The sequence below is a fragment of the Ammospiza nelsoni genome, chromosome 1 (assembly GCF_027579445.1).
Source record: "Ammospiza nelsoni isolate bAmmNel1 chromosome 1, bAmmNel1.pri, whole genome shotgun sequence".
Taxonomy (NCBI): Eukaryota; Metazoa; Chordata; class Aves; order Passeriformes; family Passerellidae; genus Ammospiza; species Ammospiza nelsoni.
The window spans coordinates 43,361,587-43,387,653 of record NC_080633.1 but is presented as its reverse complement, the minus strand read 5'-3'; the positions used below and the strand labels follow the sequence as shown (position 1 = coordinate 43,387,653).

The 26,067-nt window shown below is 46.0% G+C and overlaps 1 protein-coding gene across 3 annotated transcripts in view; it reads left to right on the top strand.

Moving 5' to 3' along the window:
- Positions 1–5,054: 5,054 nt before the first annotated feature.
- Positions 5,055–26,067, top strand: part of MTURN (maturin, neural progenitor differentiation regulator homolog) — a 123,494-nt gene continuing 102,481 nt past the window's right edge. Inside the window, exons 1-4 of one of the 3 annotated variants that reach the window (XM_059485801.1) lie at positions 5,055–5,244; positions 11,090–11,212; positions 17,383–17,537; positions 21,638–25,098. In XM_059485801.1, the coding sequence (XP_059341784.1) occupies positions 5,083–5,244; positions 11,090–11,212; positions 17,383–17,493 (396 nt within the window). In that variant the 5' untranslated portion in view covers positions 5,055–5,082 and the 3' untranslated portion in view covers positions 17,494–17,537; positions 21,638–25,098. Of the gene's footprint in view, positions 5,245–11,089; positions 11,213–17,382; positions 25,099–26,067 lie in introns of those variants that run through there. The other 2 variants (XR_009419753.1, XM_059485793.1) reach the window with 2 other exon arrangements.

Below are 26,067 nucleotides of genomic sequence, written 5' to 3'. Positions count from 1 at the left end.
ATATTCTCCCTCACATTTAACACATGAACTTCCTATTTCTAAAAAGCGGGAACTAGGAGGAGGACGGATGCAGGGTTTGTTTGATGCCTTTTTAAAATTTAAGTTCATATTTTGGAGCTGGCAATGCCATCAGGAAAAGCTGCTAATTAAGTAAGTGGATTTTTCATAGCCCAGATCTTATCACTGTTTATGTGTTTAATTTCTTACTGCCAAATACATAGGATGTTGAACCATTGACTTCAAAAGGAGGATTTGTGGGAGCAGCAGGATCTTCATTTTATATAGATTTCTAACTAACATTTTAATTTAATTGAGAAATTGTGCATTTCTAACTCATTTTCCCTTTACAACATGTTCTTGGCTTGGATTATTCGTCAAAATTTTCTTGCTCTATCCTCAACTCCCTTTACCATTGGGTTAAAAAAAAAAAAAAGAAAAGAAAGGGAACCTAAAGCAATGAGGACAGCCACAGCTGTGCTCCTCATTAGAGACAAGATAAACACAGACTGCTGTCTGGAAAGCTGAGTATCTCCAGGAGCAGGGAAGTAAGGTGTGGGAACAATTTGCAAGATACCAACATGTTGGCTCTTGGATTCCAGCCTAGAACTGATCTGTTGGCCAACAGTCACTCAGCTTGAGTCCTGGAACAACACCCTGCTGCTGTGCTGCAGCAGGACATGTAATGGTGTTAAAGGCTCAGTGGAAATGCTGTGAGGGTGCAAACACCACTGGAAGCCCTGTGTAGGCTTTTGCAGGGACAGCTCTCCCAGCACCTCTCTCAAGCAAGTGCAAGTGTGAAGGATGCTCTGGATGTGTGAAAAGCATGTTTGTGAATGAACCAGTAGTGATAACAATAAGAAATATTTTCTTTTTAAAGGTCCATGGTATGAAGGTCTATGAGGGGTTGTCCACGAAGGAATCAACCCTCCTCACCTATTTTATTTCCCCTAGGATTTCTTGATGCTTTTGTTTTCTGGAAGAAGGGAACCAATCTTTCCTTAGGAGACCAAGCTGAGGATACAGCGTAGAGATGCCAGAGAACAAGCTGACACAGCACAGCAGCTAAGGGTGTATCTCTTGTAATTTACTGGAGCTCACCCTCCTGACCTTTCTGTATTTGGATCAGCAGGGAGGGTGCTTAATGAGGGCTGCAGGAGGGCAATTGGGTTCTTACAGCTGGTCAGGCGAATTAATGCGAATTGCTTGGCAGTTCACCAGAAGCAGACCAATGAGGGCACTTCATCAGAAAAAAAGAGAAAAAACATCTTGAAGGTGGCCAGTCCATGAGTGGAATTTGTCAGATTTCTAACCCACTGTAGAGGAGAGCAGCGGCTCGGTGTTTCAGAGACACCACAGCTGCAGGTGAGTTGTGTTTGTCTGGCACATTTCAGAAACCCTTCTGCTCCTCCACCTTCCACAGCTTCTTGCTTCGCTTTCCCTACATTTTTTTTCCCAGTGTCATTGTATCCAGGGCGAGCAGAGAAACGGAAAACACCTAGCAAGGTACTCTGCCCCTCCTTACCCTTCTAGACCACACTCATCAGCAGGCATTGCAGAGGCAAGGGCTTTAGTAAGGGTAACTCCTGTGAGCGAGGTACTTGGAAAACCTTCCCCTCCACACCTCCTCCAATCCATGTAAAAGGCAGAAAATTAGTTTATCCACTCAGCCCTCATGTTGACACTCCCCTCTCACCTGACTCTTTAATTTCTGTGGAGGTGTAGAACCTGCAAAAACCAGAAGTCACCAGTAGAATGCTGGTATTTATATTTTTTGTTCCAACTAGCATGGCTGTGGCAGTGCACGTGCTCTCCCTTCCTAATGCTCTCCATATGCTCTTCAAAGTGAAATGCCTTTTCTGGCTGGCCATACTTACTGGCTACTGGCATCCCTCTGAAATGATCCAGCAACATTTCCCTGCCCTCTCTATGGCCTGGATCAGGGCAATGGCAAGCATCAGAGCTGCTACGTTTCAGAAGGAGGTGGGAACAGAAGTGCATCCCCTCAGGATAGGGGAAACTACTTTTCCTCTGGTTTCTCCTCTGTAAACCATCTTTGCTACAGCAGATAGCTCCTTGATCCTCCCCCCTTCTTTCCCAAGAAAGTACTTGCTCCCCTTATGTGGCCGTGCTTTGGGGCATGGATGCTCATGGGTATTTGAAACAAGTAGGAAGAAAAACCATGTGTGTGATTCCAGTAGACACTATTCCAGAGAAGCTGAGGCATTGTACAGCACTGTTGGCCATCTCCTCATCTCGTAAAAGAAGCAGCAGGTGCTTCTGATTTTGACTTGCGGAGAGGCTTAAGGGTATTGTGAGCATTGCACCTGCCTGACATCCACGTGTCCATCCCTCAGCCCCTGGCATCAGCACAATGGTCAGGGCCACTGAGCCTGGCTTGCTCTGCAAGCAGCGCTTCTGCATTGCCAAAAGCACTCCCCTTTACCAGACTGTTTTTACAATCTGCTTTTGTGGTACAGGTGTTAGAGCAGAGAGACTCATCACATGTAAATAAACAAATAATCACATCTGTCTGATTTGAATGGCTGCACCCTCAAATGTGACAAAGGATTTTGCAGTGCATGCTGCAATAAGATATTTAAAATCTCATTTGAAACCTGTCAGTTTCCCTACTCCACCTAAGGGAGCTAATGAATACCGCATACTTCAAAGTCATGTTTTAAGGACTAAAAAGATGCTCATGTGGGGCTTTGAAAAGGCACATAAATCATAAGAGTTAACACTGAGACCCCATTTATTTGAAACTGTGCCTGTTTGCAACACAGCCATGACCTCCCCTTGCTGCTATGGGCCAGGGCACTGCCAGACAGGAGGACACAGGTGCCTGGCTGCCCACCTTGGGAGGCCCCAAACCCAATGGCCCCAACAGTGGCAGGAAAGGCAAGGCTTCACTCCCACCACCACATCCTCACCCAATGCCATCACAGTCTTTGGGGAGAATAGAAAAAAAGCCAGATCCCTGGGAAGCACAAAGAAACAGTGGGATTGGGATTGACCTTGGTGGCTGAGCCCTGTGGCAGGGGAGATATCTGCCCCACTGGTGGCTCCCTGCCCGCTGGTTGCAGGCAAGCTGTAAATGTCACATATTAGGAGAAAAGATTTTTCCATGTCCTGTTTTTGTGCTAACTATTTAAATGTGTTTGGAAAGGAAAACACCAAATACCCAATGATGAAAGAATATTAAAGCAGGGAAGTCCTGCACAGGACTCACAGCTGTGCCAACACCTGGAACCCTGACAGCCTGCGGCAACATTTGGTTTTCTGCAGGACTCCTGGCTCCTTCAGGAAGTGGCAAGAGGTTTAGGATTTCCTTTCCAGCTATTCAGGACTCACTGCTCCAGCCCCAGGCTGCCTGCAGAGCCACAGGTCTTCCACAGGCACTGCACAGAGCGAGTGCTTTGCAGGTATTACTGCACCCACCTCCCCAGACTTATGCAGGAGGTAGGAGACTGATGGTGCCTCATTTGCCAGGACCAGGATAAGTACCTGCAACAGCACACACAGATTCTGAGATTTAAGGCACCTAGACCTAGAAGAGTTTTGGAACACTGATAATTTTTACCATGTTTTGCACATCCAGAACACAGCTCTAAGTGTAATGAGGAGTGTTCGGCACTTACCACTCTAAGAGCACCCCACGAATGAGGGCATTATCCAAAATATGGAAAATCTCTTGGTGGAAAAAACAGCAAGCACTGCCATCCCACCCTGCATAAAGGAGCTGAGTTACAGTTGCACAAGCAGTCATGTTGCTGGCATTTCCTGGCACTTCAGTGCTGGGCTGCAATGCCAGTAGAGGATTTTGTCCCTGGTATCACTAGCACCGAGGTCTGCTGCACCCATGCCCAGACCTGTGACAAGCCAGTGGCAGGACACAGTGACCGTGGGGCTGAGCACAGCACTGTGGGTGCTCTGGGTGTGCCCCAGGTCAGCCAGAGGCAGTGGGAATGCGTCCTTGTAGCAGCCTTGCTGGTGCTGCCATGCTCAGCCACATTCCCTCTGCAGCTTAGGATCACAGAATCGTTATTGCCACCACGCTGCAGCCGAGCCAACCTCAGGGTCATTAAGGCTGGAAAAGACCTCTGGTGACCTCACCATTACATCGAGTGATTTATGCACCAACTGATACATAGATGGGAGCGCTCGATGCGTGACACTGGCACAGTCAGCTGGGCTTCTGGTACCTGCCATGGGAATGCAGTGGAACAGCACTCAGGAGACCAGAAACAGTCACTGGGCTGTTTCAGAGGCCACTGTTCTCTTTGTCCATGCAAACTTTTCTGCCCACTGCCACGTACGGGCTCTGTGCTTCCCGCTCACCTCCGTGAATTCCCGTTCACCTCTGTGAATTCCCGTTCACCTCTATGAATTCCTGTTCATCTCTCTGAATTCCTGGGCTTCCCGCTGAAAACCCACACAGGCCTGTGAGGATTTGTTTTCCTTTGCAGCGCAGTGCACGCCAATGCAAAGCTAAGGCCCTTTATAAATGCAGATCAGCTTTGGTATCTCCTATGCTTTGGCTGGACATATAGGTAATCCCTTGGGATAAGCTTGGAAGAGCAATGCAAACCTCATTGTAAACCCGCAGATCCACGTTAACAGGACAGCGGGCTGGGAGGAACCTCCGGAAAGCTTTCCAATGTCACGGGGTGATTCTGCCTGTATTTGGGCAGCCCAACAGCCCACACGTGGGCGGCTCCCAGGGAACCCAGAGCAGGGGGTACCCGTGTGCCCAGCACAATGGGCGCTGCCGAGATTCCGGCCCAGCTCCAGGGAAGAGGGATGGGAAGCGGCGAGGCGAGGCACGGTCTGACCGTCAGCGCCTTCATGCGTGGGGCTTTCCTTTATTATTTATCTTTGCTTTCCCCTCTCCCCAGTTGCCAGAGGGAGCCAATTGTCTGTGGCGATCCCGGCGGGGCCGGTGCCGGAGCGCGCGCGGGTCGCGAGGCGCGGCGCGGGGGGCGGGAGGGGCGGCGCGCGGGGCGGGCGCGGGGCGGCGCGAGGCGCGGGCGGCGCGGGGGACGCGGGCGGGAGGCGGCGGCGGCGGCGGCGGCGGGGTCGGCGATGGCTTTCGAGGCGCTGGCGGAGGCGGCGGAGCGATGGTGCGCCCGCACGCCCTTCCAGCTCATCGCCGCCGAGGAGACGGAGCGGCGCATGGACTTCTACGCCGAGCCCGGCGTCTCCTTCTACGTGCTGTGCCCGGAGGCCGCCTGCGGCGACAATTTCGTGAGTGCCCCGTGAGGGGATCGGGGGTCACGGGCGTGCGGGGCTCCCCCCGCGCGTCTGCGGGGCCGCGCGGGGAGCGCTCGCGCCGCTCCGGGACGCTCCGTCCGTGCGGATCCCCGGAGCCCGGCGGGAGCACCCGAGGGGGAGCGCCGGGGGGGGGGGCGGAGGACGGGGCCGTGCCCGGGAGGGAGGGATGCGGTGATGGAGGGCGGCGGGGCCGGGGGGATCCTCCCACCATCTGCAAAATGGAGTCCGCTGCCGGTGGGGGGCGGCCCCGCGGGCAGGGACACCCCCCCCACCCCCCCGTTCCCCGTCGCCCGGCCCGGGGTGGCTGCGGGCTCCGGGCGGGCGGGAGGAGCGGTGCGGTGCCCCCAGCCCGCCCCGCGCCCCGCGGGGGCTGCAGCTGCCGCTTTCCCCTGCGGCCCCTCCATCCTCCCGGGGTGCCGGGGCTGGGGCACGGCGCGGGGACGGGAGGACTGGCAGGGCTGTCACGGCAAATGGAGAATGGGCAGAAATAAAATGGAGTCAGGATGACAGGAGGGCCGCGCTCCCCCCTACCCGCCGGCCGCTCCCCGGGCCCGCCGCGGGGTCCGTGCAGGTGCCGGCCCGGCGCCCCCGCCCGCCGGCCCCCGCGGAGTTCCGCGCCGAGTTTGTGCGGAAAAGGCTCCGGCACCGCAAGCCCTGTCTTTGGGAAGGGTCGGGGGGTGCTTTTACCCTCGGCCAGACCCTCCCGGTGGTGAGCAGAAGTGCAGGAAGAGTCACGGAAAAGCGGCGCCTCGCCACGGGGTTTGTAAGCTGCCAAGTGCCAGTTAACTTCAATGAAGGGATTTTGGTTTGCTTATTTTAACAAAACAGCTCCTAGCACCATTATTGTAGGAATGTTGTAGGTTCTTCCATTCAAGAAGCAAGTTTCATCCCTCCACTTGCTTGACAAATGTTCGCTAATTTCCTTTCCAACAGGTAAGTGGAGAGTGAGCCCATTTGACAGATGGGTCCGTGGAAACAAAGAGCAGTGGAGTGACTTCTCCAGGAGCACAGATCCCAGCGAGCATGACATTTATTTATTTATTGTGCCGAGTAGATGGTCATGCTGAATTATGAAAGAAGATGTCTGGAGTTTAGTTATGCATCTGTCCAGGGATTCCTGAGACGTTCAGATGTAGCAGTGGGGTATCTCAGCATGTGGATTCTCTGAGTCCTCTGTGGGAACAGCTCTGTGCATCTGTCTTCCCAGCACCTCTGAGCCTGTCAGACCCCAGTGCTCATTGCTCTCTGGAGATGCCTGTACCCAGAAGGGCCATGCCTGCTGCACTCCTAAACAGGAATACATATGAATCCAGTGCAGCACTAGGCTAAAACTGAGATGGAACATTAATTATATTGGAAAAGGCAAAGAAAGTCCATTTATTTTTCTTAAACATGTATTGTTTCTTTATATGCTGTTCAATAATTTAATTGACTGAGCTCTTTCATACAAAGTCTAGTCAACTTCAAAAAAAATCTTAGGCAGCTTCAGACCCTATTCCAATGCTGGCCTTTTTTTTTTTTGTGCGTGTGTTTGAAATCACATTTTCCCTTTGTTTTTTTTTTTTTTTTTTGTTTTTGTTTTTTTTTTTTTAATATTTTCATTCCACGGTTGGTGTGGGAAGAACTCCCTGCCCAGAGTCACCACTAGCAAAAAGGAGCAAAGGGCCAACTCCTGTCAAATCTGGAACATAAGCACTGGAAAACTAAAAGTGATGTTTTCTTCTGTCTTTTCTAGCCTTATTAGTTGAGGCACTTTCTGTAATGCTAATACTTTTAAGACAAGCAGATAGGTGTCATTCTTAATTCTTTTTCTTTAAAGAGATGGTGTTTCTTTAATATGATTAAGACCCACTAGTGATTAGATTCTCCAGCATCCTGTTTCCTTCTCCTAGGGCACTGTGGGACTTAATTTCTTCTCCCAGCTTGATTATCTTGGTTTTTTCCAGTCACTTTCCTTTTTTTTTTTTAATGTTCCAGATTATAACTTTGCCTTCTGTGTGCAATCACAGGCTAAAGTTTATTTTAAGGAGACTTAATACAAGCCAAGGGACTGATTATCATTTGTGCTTTAAAGCCTTGTTGCATGGCTCCTTTAACACAGTGTGGAGTGTGAAAGTGAGTAAATATGAACAGAATTCACAGTGACACACTTCACAGCCTTCTTGTACCCTGTGCTTCTTATAAAGGAGCCTCACATTTAATAAGCATCTGATGCCTGGTATTCTTGTTCTTTCTTTACATCGTCATTTCATAATGATGCGACTTAAAAAGCTATGTAGGAGGTGCCAGAGAATTCCATGATAACCCACTTGTAAGGAGGAAATGATGAGCATGATGAACTTAAAAGGAAAGAGGAGAGGAGAAAAACTTGGAAAGATTGCCAAGATGCAATCTGGGGGAGAAAAACACTAAATTTTGTCTAACATCAGAGATCCCACATCATATCAATGTGATAGTTTTCATTTCCTGAAAAGATATCTTTAGGCTAGGCTTTTAACATGCTAGAAATGCAGGAGACCCATGTAGATGCTTGTTGGCATTTTCAGTACCACCTGGACACTGAAACTCCAAATCAGCATTTTAGATAGCTGAACAATGTACTATGCAGCTCCTGATGATCCTGAGGTTCTCGCGAAACTAATTTGACTTGTGTAGCCATAATCAAGGAGAAAGATGTTGTGATGCTATTCTTTGCAGTCTGTCATTTGTTTTGTCACCATGTTATTACTGGTATTCAAAGTAACTAAATAAAATAAATAAAAATATGATGCCATCTTGCTGCAAGATTTCCTGAAAATATTTCAGGAAATAAATAAAAATATGATGCCATATTGCTGCAAGATTTCCTGAAAATATTTCAGAACAGAGTCAGAAGGTCTGAATATTTTATGCAAGTCAAATTATCCCCATAAATAAAAAGTTTTGCTGTCTTGCACAACAAGTGGGCTGCTTAGAGAAAGGTGGGCCAGCAAGTGATTCTGTCATCCAGCTACACTGAGTCATGTAAAGGTGTGAGGGAAAGCAAACCCCTCCAGATACAACACTATTGATTTCGTCGACTATGTGCTGTGTGTGGATGCTGAACTAAATGATTCAACCATGATCTTACGTGGAAATTAGTGGCTGTGTGCTTTTGTAGTGACACAAAGCAACAGTGAGCAAAACTGGGCAAGCTTGGAAAACAAATACTCTGATGATGGAGTTAATATTTTTTAATTGCACAGCCACAACCAAGCACTGTGCTCCACCAGTTTGCCAGCACCCACCTTCTCCCGCTGCAGAGAGATCCTCAGGCATCGGGTTTTCCAGGAAAAGCATGTCCATTTATGCAGTCTTACTGAACTTTCTAAGCAGGAGCTGAATCCTGAAATTGCATTTGTTTTTATTTTGAAAGGCTGAAATTCCTTTTGCAGGTTCCTCTGGAGATGGGTGAGTCAGTGCTGAGAGGGTTCCTGTGCTGCCTGGGTGCAGCACTGAGCCACCACAGAGAGCTGTAGATGCAGCTGAACCTACAGACATCACAGCCCTGCTCTTTATTATGGCTGAGGTTTTTGAGGGAGAAGATTAAATCAGCCCATTTCCGAATGAGATGTGTGCACAAATGGCACATGAAACTTTTCATAATGCATTTGTTGCTACAGTCAACATTTTAAATCCTCTGCAGATGGAGAGATTTTTGGAATTGTTACTTGCTAATTGTCCTATGATGCTATGCAAAAAAATCTTCTCAAAAACTCAGTGATCAGGTTATTCTCTTAGGTTTTCCTCTTGTGTTAGGTCATCTTCCTCTGCCTACTGCTGATGAATTCACACTGGTGTCTCAAATGTGGTGCAGCTTGAAAAGAGATTGTAAAAACACAATTGGACAACACGGGGTTAACTTGCCCTGGGGAATGAACCAGCAATGATTTATTAAAGGGCAGGGCCTGATTTTCATTTGTGTGGAAGCTCCTGTGTATAGCTCTGGTAGTCAAAAGAAGCCACAATTTAAACAAGAATGAGGATCTCAGCAGTCATAATTGTTTTATATATATAAGCAATTGCAACAGGTTTGGCATGAGCTAGGAATTGCCAAGCAGCAACATTCAGCTCTGACGTTTAGGAGTAACTAAACAGTTATTGCTAACCCCAAGTATGAAGAAATCATGGGCCAGACCTCCAAAACCTTCTCCAGAGGCTGTTTTTAAAATGTGATTTGGAAGTGTTCATTTGGTATTTTGAAGAAGGCTCATTTCAGTTCACTTCATGTACGTTCTGCCTTTTTAGGCCATAGGAATCACAAAGCGCAGATTTTTTTTCTTCTTTTTTTTTGTTGTAAACAGAAACTGAGATTTAGTTGTATATTTATAGGATTACAAGGCCCATGACTCTTAAGATGGCATGAAGCATCATGAGACTTGTGGTATGTGTGTTTGAGAGTTGGCAAGACTGTAAAGAACTTATTTTTATTGCCAGAATGGTTAAGACATGACTCTGGTTATATGGAAAGAGCAGAACCTACTTGGTAATGCAGGGTTTTTTTCATAACAAAACATTTCACTATGTTTATGCTTGTAAAGTGCAACAAGCAGCAAAGAAAATGTAGGTCAAGTGAGGTTCATAGCAAAGCAGTTACAGGTTTTATCTTAAAGGTGCAGTTTAGGTGATGTTAAATACTGTTTTCTTTCGTTAAGTGCAACACTGTGTCCCTGGCAGGTACTCACACTGAAGAGGAAGGCAGTATGCAAGTCTTATGCTAGGGATTGAAACATCTGTCGTTTTGAGTCTTTCCCTGAATGTTAGTTAAGCTTTGGAGATCTTCCTCTTCCTTGTTTAAGCATAACCTGCTGTTTATAGCAAGTAAAAGGCACTCCGGGGAAAAGAGCTGCTGTGCAAAAAGAGAGGTACAAGAGTCTCAAACCAATTTGGCAGTATTGCACTTTCTGTGTGGCAGGCTGCCTAAGACAGTCCCATGCACCAAGTTTTCAAACAGAAGGTGTTTAAGATGATGCATTAGCGTGTGCCCTTGGGCACAGGAAGCGTTGTTGTTGTCTGGGTGCTCCCTCCATTGCTTGCCAGCTCTGTTTCAAACAACCTCCCAGCAGCAGAATAAACATCAGTTTTGAGAGAAGCTTTGAGTGTAAGGCTGGGGAACCAGCATCTCCAGAGCAGGAAGGTCTCAAGTGTGTTTAAATGTGCCTGCCTGGGAAGAGAAGATTGTGTTCCAGGAGGAGTAAATCTCAAAACAGGGTGGGAGGCTCAAAGTGTCAGGATACTGTGAGTGCCCAAACATCTCTCCTTGGCTCTGTGTCTAGCCTGCAGGCAGATTTTGCATCTTTTCTTCTGCATCGTCGAGAGAATTACACATCAAATTCCACCTCCAGGGTCGCATCATATTTGCACTAATGCCAGAAGACAAAGAGATGCTTTAGCTCTTCCTGAGGGCTTCACTGCAGCAGATGATGCAGAAAAAGAGAAAACCCAACATGACTCCCAGGTCTGATCAGGGCTGATGTTGAGCAAAAGCACCTTTATAGGTAAAACGTGTGTGTGCCAAGTGCGTGTACACTTCACGGCTGGTGCAACCATGAGCCATTTCTGCTTCTGGATCGATTTCCCTGTTTTCTGATGCATCATGTTAATAAAATCCAGGTTCCCCTTCGGAAACATGGCTTCTGCAAGAGCCTGCAATGCCTGTCCCCAGGGCGGGTCTGAGCTGCAGGAGGTTCGGTGTACTTTGGCAGATGTTTACAACATGTCACCTTATAAAATCACATGGAAAGGTTGGCGTGAATTCCTGTTAATGCCTTTCCTTTCTTGTGTTGCTGTTGGCTTTCAGCATGTGTGGAGTGAAAGTGAGGACTGCTTACCTTTCCTGCAGCTTGCACAGGACTACATCTCCTCCTGTGGGAAAAAGACGCTCCATGAAATATTGGAAAAAGTCTTCAAATCCTTCAGACCTGTAAGTGCTTTTTTTTCCTTTCTAAACATTGACAGTTAGCTGTGACTTTTAATAGGACAGCACTGGATAGAGCAAGCTGGTTTTTCTTCTCCAGTTAGCTGCCTGGGTACAGGAGTGTTAGCGCATAAGCTAGCATCAGGCAATTGGAAATTGTTTCTTGGAAGTCAGCTGCCTTTTTATTTCCATCTGTGTGCTTGAGAGGATGAGATTCCTGTGTGGGATGGCAGGCTAACTGATGTGTCAGCTGGTGGCAGCGGGCAGGGACTCGCATCCTGCTGATACAGCTCTGACTCCAAGGAACGGGATACGAGTCAGCGCCATGGGACTTTGTGGCAGAGTTGTTTCCTGGCACTGGAACTGGAGAGTTTTGCAAGAATATGAACAGCAAGAGTAAACCTCTGGGAAACTGGAAGTACGGTCTCTCCTCAGGGTGGTTTATTTTATGATTGAGGATTTTTCCCCCAAGTGATGCAGATTTTGCTGTTAGGATGATTGCCACTTGGTATTTGCACGCACTGGTTTGGTCACTGCTTGAGAAGAAACTGGGTTTTGTGGGGAGGGGCCTGTATTTTCCTGTTTTGCTGCTACTCAGCTTTCTCTGTCCTTGTTTAACACTAAGATTTGTGCCAAAGCCAGGATTTCATCAGGGTGAGGTGTCTTAGGCTGGCCGTTGTCCTTCATTTCTGCCAAATACTCCTTTTGCATGTTTAAGCCTGGCTAAGGGCTTGGTGCAAAGCAGGGGAAGGTTTGTAGCCAGAGCCATTCTCCTGTCGTGTTCATAAGAAAGTTCACCAATGGATGTTTTTATACTCAACTTTCCCCTCCTGTCTTTTTCTGGCTGACTAGTTGAGAAGACTGGAGATGTATCTCAAGTATTTAATGTGAAAGGGAGGGCCTGGAGCGCCGATATGAAAACACTGCCCTCCCTATGTTACACCCTTGCACAGATCACCACAGCTGGTAGACATAAAAGAGCATTGTTTTAAAGAATCCTTTGAGAGGCTAGAAATAAATAGAACAGATGCACACTTTTCTTAGAAAGGACTGGAAATCTGATCTGTCACTACAGCTGCTTGTAATTGTGAAAACATGCAAAAAATATAATTATGCTTTCCGGAACAATATTGGGCTCTGAGATCTTCATAGCTCTCTTCTCCTGCTCAGGGAAGCTGTGCCTTTGATGAGGAACTTCCATTGGTTTAACTAAGGAGGACTTAAAAAGACTTAATTAAATTGGTACAGATTACTTATTTCACTTAAACCACATTTATTCCAGCATCATTTAAGTTACTGAGAAATTGACTTCAGCCAAAGCAAGTTGAGCTATTCTTCAGAATAAAAAGGTTGAAAGCAAGGGGAACCATTATGCTCATGTATCCTGAGCCCTTCATTAATACATCACATTTCACCTCATGATTCCCACAGCTGACCATATAAAATGAGGCTAAACTAGAATGTGTCTTTTCCAAAAGACACTGACTCTTGATGCAGTCTTCAGGTGACTTAAAGGATACAACACTGCTGGGCACTTTTTCTTCTCATGGCTGGTTATGGTGCTCTGAATAACTCTTTTGTTTACAATCTGCATTTTTCTAGTTTTGCTTCCTAGCTGTTGAATTTAATTTTGTTTTTGTTTGCACAAAAATGGTGTCCTCAGTTGCCAGAAACCTCTTTCAGACTGTAATCAAGTACCTCTTCATTTTCTCGTGGTTGTACCACAGATATTAAGTTTCTCAGATTCTCCTTTCACCCAGTATTGAGAGATTTGCATCAGCGTAAGGGTTTACTATTTGAGGTATGGCTGTGTGTAGACAAGTCTAATTAAGGAGTGTATTGACATTTTTTCCTAATAGTAACTATTAAAAATAGCACATACATGGGAGGAAAGATTTTAAAAATTGAATGGTATTACAGTAGATGTATGGAAACATCTACTTTGCACTCTCAGGCCTTTCCCAGAACAAAACCTCTTTTCTGTGAGATTGAGAAATTATTTCCTTGGCATCACTTCATAGTGTCTCCTGTCCTTTCTGAACTGGACCCATTTTACTAATGAGACCACCTTGCTGTCAACTTCAAGGCACCAGTGCATTTGCAGGGCATTTCTTCTTTATCCCAGCAAATCAGCTGACAGAGACCATTCTGGCAAACTCCAGTGTGAAAAATGGCAGTTCAGGAAGAAACTGCAACTGAAGGTCAGACTGGACTTTTCTGAAGTATCTGGTGGCTCTGGCTCTCAGTCTGGGACACTGGGGACCAGGTTTTTAGCAGATTCTTGCTAAGCACTGTAAAGCACCTTCTGAAAGTCTTCTTCATTTTGGTATTCCCAGTAGACATCTGTGATTATTAGACAGTTCCAAAATTCTTTGCTGGGGTCTTTTGAAGGGGAATATTTAGAAGAAAACAGTGGCAGTGCATCTGCAGCTTTTCATGCCGTTTTACACAGCATGAGCATCTGCCTTCCCATAACTGAGGGCTCCAAAAACAACTTTTTCCAGTAACTCAGCTCAGCCCTGCTCTGCACATTCATGATAACAGCCCAGCCATGTCTCCGTGAGCTTGCCCTGGGGCTGTGGAGTGGGAAGGGACTGGCTTCTCATGCTGCTGGGCCCTGTGTTTTGGAGACAGTGAAAATATGAATGCCCAGCAGTTGGCATCTCTCTCAGTGAGAGACAGAAAATTCCCTCTGCTCATCAGTCTTCCCTGGGCACAGAAGGCAATGAGGGTGGTGTAGGTCTGCTCACTGTCCCTCGCTGCTCTCAGGATCTCTCCCTAATGTTTTATGTGCCTAAACACATTGCCAAGCAGGATATTTATTTAGATAAGGCTTTTAAAAAGTGCTGGTTTGCCTGCAACAACTATCCACACCTCTCAAAGTGTTTCTTTACTGAAGATGATGAGGGGCATGCTCTCTCTACCCAAGGCAGGAAACTGCCTTCCTGGGTCAGTTTCTACAAAACTTTGTGATTTGTCTTATTATCCACTTCTTCAGGGAGCATCCAGATGTGCCAGACACCACAAATGCACATGATATCAACCAATAGCACTGGGCTCAAATACTATTATTTGCCTCAGAGCATCCCATCTCCTTCTGTGTTTTGGTCTCTCTGGTGTCAGAGGTGCCATGCTCTGGTGCCAGGAGGTGCCTGTGCTGGTGCTTTGAAGCATATCTGTCTGGAGATGTAGTCGTTCCCACAGGGATTTAACAGAACTGGTTATCTCTAGTGTAGCATCACATGGACTGCTAAAGTTCAGTCTTGTACATGGTTTATTTTACAGTGTGCTTGTGTGCCAGCTTTTGGTAGGAGACAGTGTCACTCTGCTTTCGTGAGTTAGTAACTGAGAGGTTATTTGTAAAATCAGGGCACTTTGAAAGGGCTAAGGAAGACAAATACAAGAAATGCCTGAAGGACATCACACCAACTGGCAAAGTTTGCAGGAAACCAAGGCATGAGTCATACAACTCAGCAGCAGATTCCAGGGGTCCTACACTGAGCTCCTCTTCAGCCTGGAAAGCCTACATCTGAAGTGGGGAGTCTGCAGTGTAAAAGCCATTTATTCCATGTGCACTGTGTTCATGCATGTCCCATGACTCTCCTTTACCTCCAGATGGGTGGTTTGGCCAGCAGAAATAAATAGCTGTCGTTCAGTCAATGCTGCTGGTTGTTACGCTCCCTCCTTCCCTCCTCACCATGCCCCTGACCTCCTCCTAAGCTATGCATCCCTGCCTGGCAGTTTTGGTTCCCCTTGGCTTTTCTGCTGATGAATCAGCTCTCTCTTTTTACAGCACTTTTCTATTTTATGTCTTTTCTCCATGTTTTCCACTGCAGTTAAGTCCTTTCAAGTCTACTGCATAGCTGATACTTCAAAATACATAGCAGTTATGGACTAGAAGCAGAAACTAGTGTGTGGGAAAGAAGATAAAGGAGTCAATCTAGGATCAGCCCAGGCCATCTTCATCATCTTACTTTGTCTTTACCTTTTGTATGCCCTCCTTCTGTTTTGTCCCAATGTTTGTAGAGCTCCCTGCGCTTTGGACCCTGATTCTCCCTTCAGGTGTTGAAGGTGTGGGCTGATTTGTCACTGCAGTCCAGAGAGCAGTAAGGGGTTAATAGCAGTGAGGGGCCATGATAATCCTGTGGGAAGCAACAGGATATGACACCTAAAAGCAAGACCTGCATGGCTGAGGTCCTTGGTGGCTTGGATAGGGTCATAAAATGTCTGCGAGAGAATGAAACTGTATCTCCCTTGGAGAAGAATCCCATCCCACCTCACCCCCATTCTTCCTCTGTAAAACCACTAAAGCCTACAGCATCACTCTGATTTACACTGCTCCCTCTAATATACACCTCCAGGGAAAGAGGAGCTGGATTTCCTGATGGCAAAGAGAGAGGGGATGTGTGAAAAGCAGGATATACTCCCCATCCTTTGGGATTGTGCGTGTGTTTGGACTTCTTGTGGTGCACGTTGTGTTTTCCATGCTAATTTTGCAGTATAGTATCCCATAAAATTAAGATTCATGTGACTCATTTCCTTGCAAATCAAAGAGGAATTATGACCAGAGGTGGGGAAAAAAAATGCAATCAAAACTCTTTCTGCCAGGTGATACAAACAGGAGTACAACATTCACATCTAATTTGAATATACCAGATTAGTTTATCAAAAATAATACTGGTGTATAACAAGGTCTAGAAAGAGTCCTTAATTTTGCCTTTTGAAAATTGAGTATTTTAATTTTAGCTTCAACACAAAAAAACCCCCCCATATCCTGAAAATTAACTCAGCAGTTCATGTTCAGTTAAACATTTGATTTGAAAAATATGTATGCAGAAGGAAAAATGACTTTGTTCTGCTCAGAAAACAAAAACGTTTTCCATTTGGGGTCTCTCTGTAAGTATTTTTAAAATGCGAAGGAGGGGATTTAGTCAGCAAATTTCTCCTTCCATTTCCCTGCCAAAGAAAGCCTGTAACAAAAATCTGATTTTCTCCCAGTGACAGTGAGGAATACAAACTTCATTGCACCCAGAAGCTAATTCTATGCCTTTTATTTATGTCCACTGAATAATTTTGAATGTCGATCACAGACTGAATCAGTTTAAGTCCCTGAAAATCTGCCTCATTGCAGCCTTCTCATTTCCATGCTCTCACCTAAAGAGTGTCACCCTCCTCACGATTTTTCTGAGCTTTTCCTCTTTCAAGAGCTAACAGCTGCATCACTAAAGAGGGTGTTACATGCATCTGTGCTGCTCTTCCAGCCCTGCAAGCTAAATACATGGTATTCTCAGTAATGCCAGGCCTATGATTTTGCTTTGTGGCTATTAATAGCTGTTAGTGGAGGAATCTGAGATTTCCACAACAGATGCATTATTTTGATTGTAATTTGGTTTATTTGTCTTCCTGACTTCTGTTGGCGTGGCAACCTTTGGGGGGAGAGGGGAGAAGTTCAAACATGGCTGTTTGCTCTTCTTCCTCTACCGAAGAGGTGACATTGCAGTGGTTGGAGCCATCAGGTGGAGGCATCCAAACATTATCCAAGCAAGATGGACTGGCAATTGCTTGCAAGCCTAAATCTAATTTGCAGAAGTTTAAAGGGACAGCATTTCAGTAGAATACACAGTAATTCTTACTGCAAGGGCTTCACACAGCAGGCAAGACTTTATCTGGTGTGATGGAGTGAAGGCTTCAAGAAGAGCGTTTGACATGATGGGTTCTTTGGGCTTTTAGGGACTCCTTGCCTATTCCACACTAGGCAGTCCTTCATGAGGATGTTTTCTTCTTTACTTTTATAGGGCTGATGAAAAACAAACTTAAACCAAGACAACTACTGCTACAGTATTATCATGATTCTTTCTGAAGTTAAACCACTGCCAAGTCTAAACACTCAACAATTCATAATGTGACCTCAGGGAAGAATGTGAAGCTTTTTGCAAGTGCTTTGTTTTGGTTTTATTTATCTTCCGGTCTCTGAGCGCTTAATTTGGTGTAAGGATGCATTTTCAAATCTTTCTTTATCCCAGGAGGGAAAAAATGAGAGTCAAAATCATTAAGCAGTACTGTTATTCCAGGGTTTGAGGTTTTTAAGAAGTGCACGTAGGATTTGTGTGAAGATTTGCAGCAAAGCTGCACAAGTGGGTAATTCACTGTTACACAGTATTTTCTCTTCTTTGTAGTTACTTGGGCTTCCAGATGTTGATGATGATGCATTTGAAGAATATAACGCAGATGTGGAAGAAGAGGAGCCAGAAGCCGATCACCAACAGATGGGTGTCAGTCAGCAGTGATTTTCTGAGAAGCTATAAAAAAATTCGGAAGCCTTTGGTACCAGGTGGGGTCAGGTGGTCCCACATTAGCCTGTTTGAATTAGCACATCACAAGGGGATATCTGGCTGCCAAGATAAAAGTTTTACAAAAAATGGTTTAAAAAAAAAAATAATAATCCGTGATGAGCTTTGCTAAGAAGTGACCTGAATTTTGCTCCTGCTTCAGTGGGTTTTCTATGGAATTGTCTTGGTAGCATTCTGCCGTTATCAGTCTAGAAGTAGTTTTGTCGCTGACTTGTCTCTTCGATTTGTGTTCGGGAGTAGTGTTTGCTGACATGAATGTAGAGTACTGAGAATGTAGGAGGCGTGTGGGGAGAGTCCTCACCCGTGACCTTTCCAAGGAAACCACGCAGAGAGCAAACACCGCCTGCGCTTTTCTTTTTAGTTCAACAGCTATAGGTTTTTGACAAAGTACCAAACATGGAGAGACTTCTCCTGAAAAACAGTAGTTTAGTAATGGTTGGTGCTGCAGAAGTGCATATGAAGGCTTAACAAAAATAATAGGACATAGGAAATCCAGGGGGTGTCAGACATATTGATGTAATTTCACTGACACCTGAGTTTCCAAGTGCTGAATTAATACCTGGGAATAACTGGTACCAGCAGCACACATTGTAACCAGCCCTGGTACTTCAACGCCACGTGATCCAAAGGCAAGTGCTGCTTTCTACAAATCAAGTAAAAAATAGCTGTCACCTGTCCCACTTCTGCATGACAACTAACTTTAAGCTTTGCTGGTTTTGATACACTGCCAAATTATTACTCAGACCTCGTGGCATTGTGCATTAGAGTCATGGAATCATAGAATATGCTGAAATGGAAGAGACCCATCAGAATCCTCGAGTCCAACTCTTGGCCCTGCGCAGGGCAGCCTAAGAGTCAAACCATGTGCCTGAGAATGTCATCCAAATGCTTCTTGAACTCTGTCAGGTTTGTGGTGTGACCACTTCTTTGGGGAGCCTGTTCAGGTGCCCAGCCACCCTCTGGGTGAGGAACCTTTCCTGATAACCAACCTAAACCTCCCCTGACAGCTTCAGGCCATTCTCTTGGGTCCTGTCACTGGTCATGAGAGTGAAGAGACATGTAGCTTCCCCTCCTCTTCCCCTCCTAAGGATGCTGAAGAGCACAAAGAGGTCTCCTCTCAGTCTCCTCCAGGCTGAACAAACCAAGTGACCTCATCCAGTCCTCACCAGGGTTCCCTTCCAGACCCTTCACCATCCTTTTTGCCCTCCTCTGGACACTCTCTAATAGTTAAATGTCTTCTTTACATTGTGGCTCCCAGAACTGCCCCCAGCACTTAAGGTGAGGCTGCCCTAGTGCAGAACAGAACCGAGCAGAGCAGGACAGTCCTCTCCCTTGGCCAGCTGGAGATGCTGTCCCTGATGCCCCCCAGGACACGCTTGGCCCTCCTGGCTGCCGGGGCACTGCTGACTCACATTCAACCAGGACCCCAGGCCCCGTTCCATAGCACTGCTCTCCAGCCTCTCATTCCCTGGTCTTTACACACAGCCAGGGTTGTCCTGTCCCAGGTGCAGAATCCAGCACTTGCCCCTGTAAACTTCTCACAATTGGTGATTGCCCATCTCTCTCTGCCCTCTAGAGAGTTGACAGCTCCTCCCAATTTAGTGTAATCAGCAAACTTACTTAGTATTCCTTCAAGTCCTGTGTCCTGGTTGTTAATGAGATGTTGAAGAGCACAGGGCCAAGGATGGAACCCCACTGGTGACAGATCACCAGTCTGATGTCACCCTGTTCACTGTAACCCTTTGTGCCCAGCCTATGAACCTTTACTGACCCATCCCATGACATGTTTATCCAGCTGTTTGCTGGACATTTTGGTCAGAAGGATGCTTTTGATACAGTATCAAAAGTTTTACTGAACTCCAAATACATGGCATCAACTTGCCTCCCTTGATCAGCCAGATGGATTACCTTGTCATAAAAAGAAGTCAAGTTTGACAAACAGGACTTTGCCTTCATGAGGCCATGCTGGCTGTGACCAGTACTCCAGGTATTTTTATATACCTTCCAGAATAATGTTTTCCATGATTTTACTGGGCAGTGAAGTGAGACTGATAGGCCTGTAGTTTCCAGAATCTTCCTTGAACGCAACTTGAATGCAACTTAACACTGAAGCCATAAGGGTATCAACCAGCACCTGGCTCTTAAAATTCTGCCAGACCTCTTCCTGGGCCTTTGAGCAAGTCTGGGCATGTACACCTTATTTGAGGGGAGCTAAAATACTGCTTCAGCTGATATAAAATCTAATGAGGTTTTACTTATCAGGGGACTTGCTCCCCAAGGGGTTTGGTGAGGCTCTTAGTATGAAGGAGAAGATGACCCCTCATACTTTTTACCTGTTTTATGTCGTTCCAAGTAACTTGGATGAGTGCCAGACTGAAGATGCAGGGTGTCTTTATTTACTTGCCTTTTGTACCGAAAATATAAGAAGCAAAGGTAATTCTGTTGTAATACAGCTGTTTTCCACAATCAAGAACGATGTTTCTAAATTTACTCCTTTTTTTCCAGTTTTTTAAAAATTGTAAAATGAAGGTCACACGCTTCAAAAGCCCTTTTATACAGAATTAGCTTTGTAAAAACAAAGAGTGAGAGAAGAGAAAATGCTTGGACAATTCCTATAAATAACTCGCATCATTTTGAAAACCCTGTTGTTAATGATGTTTCCTTTGCAATAGATTTTTTAAAGACTCTTTTTCCAGGGTTACTAAAGAGAGCAAGTTTTCTTGATGGTTTACATTTATGATGTTTGAGAGATGCATAGCACATGATTTTTCTGTCAGAGGCAAAGATCTTCCATAACTGGGATGATGTGTGTTACCGGAGTCTGCACTGAAGTGTCTGCAACACTGTAAAAGTCAGAGTCTAAAAATATAAAAAAGAAATATGGAAGAAAATCAGAGCTTAATGCAACTTTGTACATTCTTTCAGCATGCAGGCATAGACATGGTAGTTGCAGCACCTTTTCTATGGACTAGTGATGTGAGAACTGTGGCAGTTCACTGTATAACACTGTAGAGCAGCAATAGGCTTTTTGCTTACTGAAATAAAGTGTAAGACCAGTGGTTTCCACCCCTGCTTTAAGCCCCTAAATTTTTCTTTCTTCTCCAGCTAGGACAGATGCTACAACCTTAAACAGAGCCTTCCATTGGAAGAACCACTCTCTTCATAGCATCCAACCCTTGGGTTGTGGCTCACACAAGTAGACCTTACAGGGCTGACTTTCCTCTGCTCTACTGTAGTGCAAGTGAGCAATTTACAGTTGTGCAGGCTGGAGGCAAAGTCCTGCTGTTCAGGTTTGCTGGGCACTTCACCCATTTGTTTGAGGGGCAGGTGGCTGGCACCGATGTGCAGGTGCAGGCACCCTACTCACACCTGCACAGTGAGCTGGGCTGAGAGCCTGGCCTGACTGGGACACAGCCCTGTGCCTTTTACAGACAGGCAGGCCTCCAGCTGGATTGGTCCCACAGCCTGGCTCAGCGTGTGGCTGCACAGAGTGCTGGCACAGCAGAGGGGAGGGTGCAGGGTGGACATGGGTGGTAGCTGGGGGCCTGCTGCTAAATGCGCCTTGCGTGGTGTCAGGGGCCTGTGGCGGAGATGGGGATTGGCCTAAATGCTGTGAGGGATTGACTCCACAAGGCTCAGTGGGAACTGGGTGCTGGTGGCAGCAGGATAGGCAGGAATTCATGAAATGAGGAAAGACTAAGATCCAGTGTTGTAATTGCATGCAGGTTGTAATATGTACTGCACTCTGCTACCTTTTCCTGCATATTGATTGAATTGTTAATGAGCAGTTGAGCATTAGTACAGTTGCAAGCAAACAATGCTGTAAATTATGTAGATATGTTATTATGATTTTCTGTATTCACTAACTCACTTTTTCTTTGGAATGTCATGTGCCATTTGAGTGATTTCCACACAGACTGCAAGTGCTGGACAGCCAGCCCTTCTGCAGCGCTGTCCCCTGCAAAACTCCCACTGAAGGCAGGGAGATTTTGTTCAGGCAGGACCTGCAGGACCAGGGGATGTGTGAGGAGGCTTGGCCCTGCAGAAAGCTGAGCACTCTCGTTTCCTCTCACTTCGCTAGGAGCCGAATGTGTTGAGCCCTGCTGCTGAACTGAAGCATGACCAGGCAGCACTGAGAATAAACTGGAATTTTATACATAGAAGATTTGATTTACATGTAATAAATGTGAATGAGCATTAATATAGAATGTATTATATCAAAAAATATTGATTCCTTACTTTGACCAAATACATTTCTGTATTACTGTGTTACTTTTCCATATTTGCCAAATGATGCAAGAGGTGTGGAGCTGGTTTGGTTGTACTACAAAATGTTTTTGTATTTCATTTGTATTTTATTTTTCCCTGCCTTCTACCACATCTTGCCATTAGTAGCCATTCAGTAATTAATCAGGGGTAGCATGACCCTGTGACTAGGCTGCCAGACTGAGACACAAAATGTGCTAACACATGCATAACTGCTTGCAGGCCTGGGTACTCAGTGAGATGTGGGTTTGTAGCTCTGCCATTGCCTTGCCCTGAGCTATAGGTGGGTCTCAGACTGAGAATTCAGGGCAGGGCTCCAGTTATGCATGCAGGCCTCTGGAAAATTTAAGAGGTGCAGGATAACTCCTTTGAAAGTCCCACCTTAAGCCTTTTCTAAAGGGGACTGTTAGTATTATTTGTCCAGCAGTGTATACAGCACTTTAGGTCTATGGGTGAAGGGAGATAGACGTAATCATTGCCTATCCTCAGAACAAACTGGTAATGAAAGGACACAGAAGGGTTTCCCTTTTCCCTTGGCCTTTCTCATAGGCATTTCATGCTCTAAGTAAATATAAATACAGCAGAGCAGAGCCTCTTGCAGAACTGGTGCTTCTGAATATGGGTTGCATGAATGCAGTAAGCAGAGTGCTGCTTGGGTGATGAGAAATACATGGGATTTCCATCTGCCAGATGGAAAGGCAGATTTCAGAACTGTGACAAGTGCAGGGGCAAGAGTGAGCAAAGCTCCTTCACAGAGAGAGATGCTGATATTTGCGAGACAGCCAAAGCCATCCTGCCAAATATCTGCATATCGATGATCATTTATGATCATGCAGTTTATGAAAAAGCTCCTCGGGACACTACTGAGGCCTTGAGCTCAGTGGTATTTTCCTGTTAGTGTCGTGCCTGATTAATGCATTGAGATGGTAGAGGAAGAAAGGGATTGAGAAGGCAAGCTGAAAAGCCTATTCCTCTTCTCCAGCATTATGATATTGTGTGAGTTGGTAGGAGCAGCAGTCAGGGTGCAGGAAGCTCCTTTTTTAGGTGTATAGTATCATCTCTTTAAAAGGACTTGTTCATGAGAGAAAAAAATTTGTGAGAGTGTTATCTCACAGAAACAGGGGGAATAGCTCAACCCTGAGCATGATGACCTGAACCATTACCAGACTTCAGCTCCACCTTCTGTCCTGCTCTCAGCTCTTTTCCAGGCAGCTTCCCTCCATGCATAGTGCTGTGCCTTTGAAAGTCTCATGCATGTAAGAATGCCACTTTTTCTGGGAGTAGCCATAGTTAGCTTGCCTGCATCAGTGACACGCATGTCAGCCGCTGCATCTTGCCACTGTGACCCACGGAAGATGTGCTGTGTCATAGGGTGGCTGTGGGGCAGTGGGGAGGAGTTTCTGCTGCAGCATTGCTTAGTAGGTCCCTGCCCTTTACCCCTCTGCAAGGTGGGACATGAGACTGGGACAGTAAAAATGATTACAGTAATATTGTTGACATTGTTTTGGAAAGCTGCCATTCAGGACATATTCCCAGCCTCTTTCAGCATCTTTCCTGGTCTTTGTCTGGGATCCAGGGCTGATGTCTATGGCTGTTTTACTCAGTGTTAGCTTTAGCAGTGGCAGGAGGTGAAGTTGCATCCTTATCCTGTGTCCATATTTCCCTCCTGTCCATCCTTACCATTCTTTTCTTCTCAGAAGTTCTCACTCCCAGAAGAAGGGAAGCATAGGAAGGAGGAGAGAAGCACCTCTTACATCCCACAGCTTGAAGCCAGGTGCATCAGTGGAGCTGCAGTTGAGCACAGTGTGAGTCACACTGTCCTTTCTGTACAGGGGGATGAGGTGGCATGGGAGATGTGTTGTCCCTTGAGTGAGTGGTCCATGCCAGACAGGGGTTGTGCAGAAGACAGCAGTCATTCATGTGCCAAACCCAGTATCTTTTCACAGGCAGTTATGTCTAGCCAGATAATCCAGTCTCTGAAAATCATAACCCATTGAGACTCTCCAGGTTGGACATCAGAAAATGAGACTTGTCTGGTTGCCTTGGTCACTGGGAGGTCTCTTTCTCTGCTGGCTGTTTTTGGTCTGGCCAGAGGACATGGGAAATTGGGAAAGATCCCTTCAGGGGCAATAGCTGGATGCCCCTTTCTGTAAATTGCTGAGCAGAGGCAAATGCTTTGTTTTATGTGTTTAATTCTGGCAGGATCTCCCCTCCTCCCCAGCAGCCTGTCTCTGCAGAGAGCTGCAGCTGGGAAAGCTTTGTGTGAGAGCCAGGCAGGAGTGACTCAGGGCAGCAATTTCTAGACCCTGTAACAAGCTGGACTTGATGTTGTGCTTGCAGGGTAACCATGGAGCTGAAGGCTCAGGAGACATCACTTCCAATGCAGATATTTAAATAGAGTCCTTAAATTTGGTCCTTAGAGGGCAGATCCTGTCACTTTGGGGTTTTATTGGACTTCAAGATTTAGTTGCACTGTTGGTGTCTGATGTCTGTGGCAGGTGGGCAGAGGAAGCCTCTTCACTTAACCACATTTACCAGTTCAGTGAGCCATATTGTCTTTTACATGATCTGTTTGACTTTTTTCTCATTGCTGATTTTTTTTGAAGAAAGACAGCCCCTAAAGGCACATCTGCATTATTGCAAACCACAGTTTTTACAGAGCTGTGTAACGCTACACTGTCAGTACGAGCTTGGACATAAAAAAAAATAGATTAACAAAAAGGGCCTTCATTTGTCTACAAGAAAAAACCCCAAACTTCTTTGAACTAGTTATTGCTGACTATGATAAACCTTACTGGTTTCATGTAAAATACATTGAACTTTGAAATTCCCTTTCTGTACCAGCATGCTCCTGTAGGCAAAGATCTGTGGTAACACTGCATGTAAAGGAAGCTTTCATCTTCAGGGGTGGTAGAAATGTCAGCTCTGGATTTCAGTCAGTGCAATTCTTTTGTCAAGTTTTCCTTTACTGATGCAGGGACTAGTCAGCCCTCAACATACCAAGCAGAAATCATGTTGTGCCATGCCGTGCCAAGGCTGTCTTTGGTGTGGTTTCCATAATTTTTCTGGCTGGAAGACCTCTCTGTCTTCGGGACTATTAAGCTGTGAAAGGAGTCAGCAAAAGAAGTTGCCCTTTTGTTCAGCACTTTCAGAGATGTGAGCCTACAGTGGAGCACTGCCTGCCTTCTGATCCTCCTTCCTCGTCCACCACCAAGGTGTCAAATCCAGCAGTGTCATAACACCATGAGCTTCCCATTAAAGAGCTTACCAAACTGATGACTGATGGTGTCTTTTCTCTGCGAGCAAAATTAACTCAGTTGTGAATCTGAGAGGGACTAAAACACAGCTACAATGCATGTGGTACAGGCCTGACTTTAGTGGGCACTGCTGCTGCATGGTAGGATAACACATGGTGTTTATAGGTGTAAGGAGGAGAAAACGATGTCATCTGAGCTTTGGGCACTGCAAAGCCAGCCCTGATGGACCCAGAATCATCAGGTGGTTTGGTTTGGCACAGTCTGAGGCAGTGGATTTGCTGTCAGAAGCCAGGAATTGGTGGTAGTATTTGTGTATGAGCCAGTATTTCAGACCTCGCAGGTCCTTTTCTGTTTTGCACAGAATAGGGAGACATCTGTTCTAATTAAGAGACATGTAACGATGCTGAAATGAAAATGGTGATTCTGTTCAAATAATTTGTCTCTTTTCTTTAAACACTTCACTCTTAATTGCCACTTTGACATCTTCTCACCCTGATTTAGTTGAAAGAGTCAAGTCAGTTGTTACCTTTGGTCATGAGCCTCTGTGCGTTGACATCTAGCCCATGGAAGAGGAATTGCTTTAACTTAGCACTTGCCTTGTATTTTTGGCACTTCCCAGGGCATGAGCACTGCATGGGAGCACACTAATTACATGTCCTGGTGTGCCCAGAACCCCAAGCACTGCCTATTAAGTCATTCCTGTGGCTGATGGAGTGCCTGCCAGGACTGCCTCCCTCGTGTTGGAGCATGATCCCAACATCACAGGCCCCACAGCCTCTTGAGACACTTTTGCATATGGTGGAAGCCACTGGGACACTCAGGCTCTGGCTACAGATACAGCTGCTCTTGCAGAAGCAGTGCTGTTCCCAGGCACCTCTTCAGCTGCTTGGAACCTGCTGCCCTCAGCTCTGCTGGATGGGCTTCTGCCTGTGTCAGAAGGTCAAGTGAATTTAAATGGTTTAGACATCAGCTGTCTGTAACATGGACC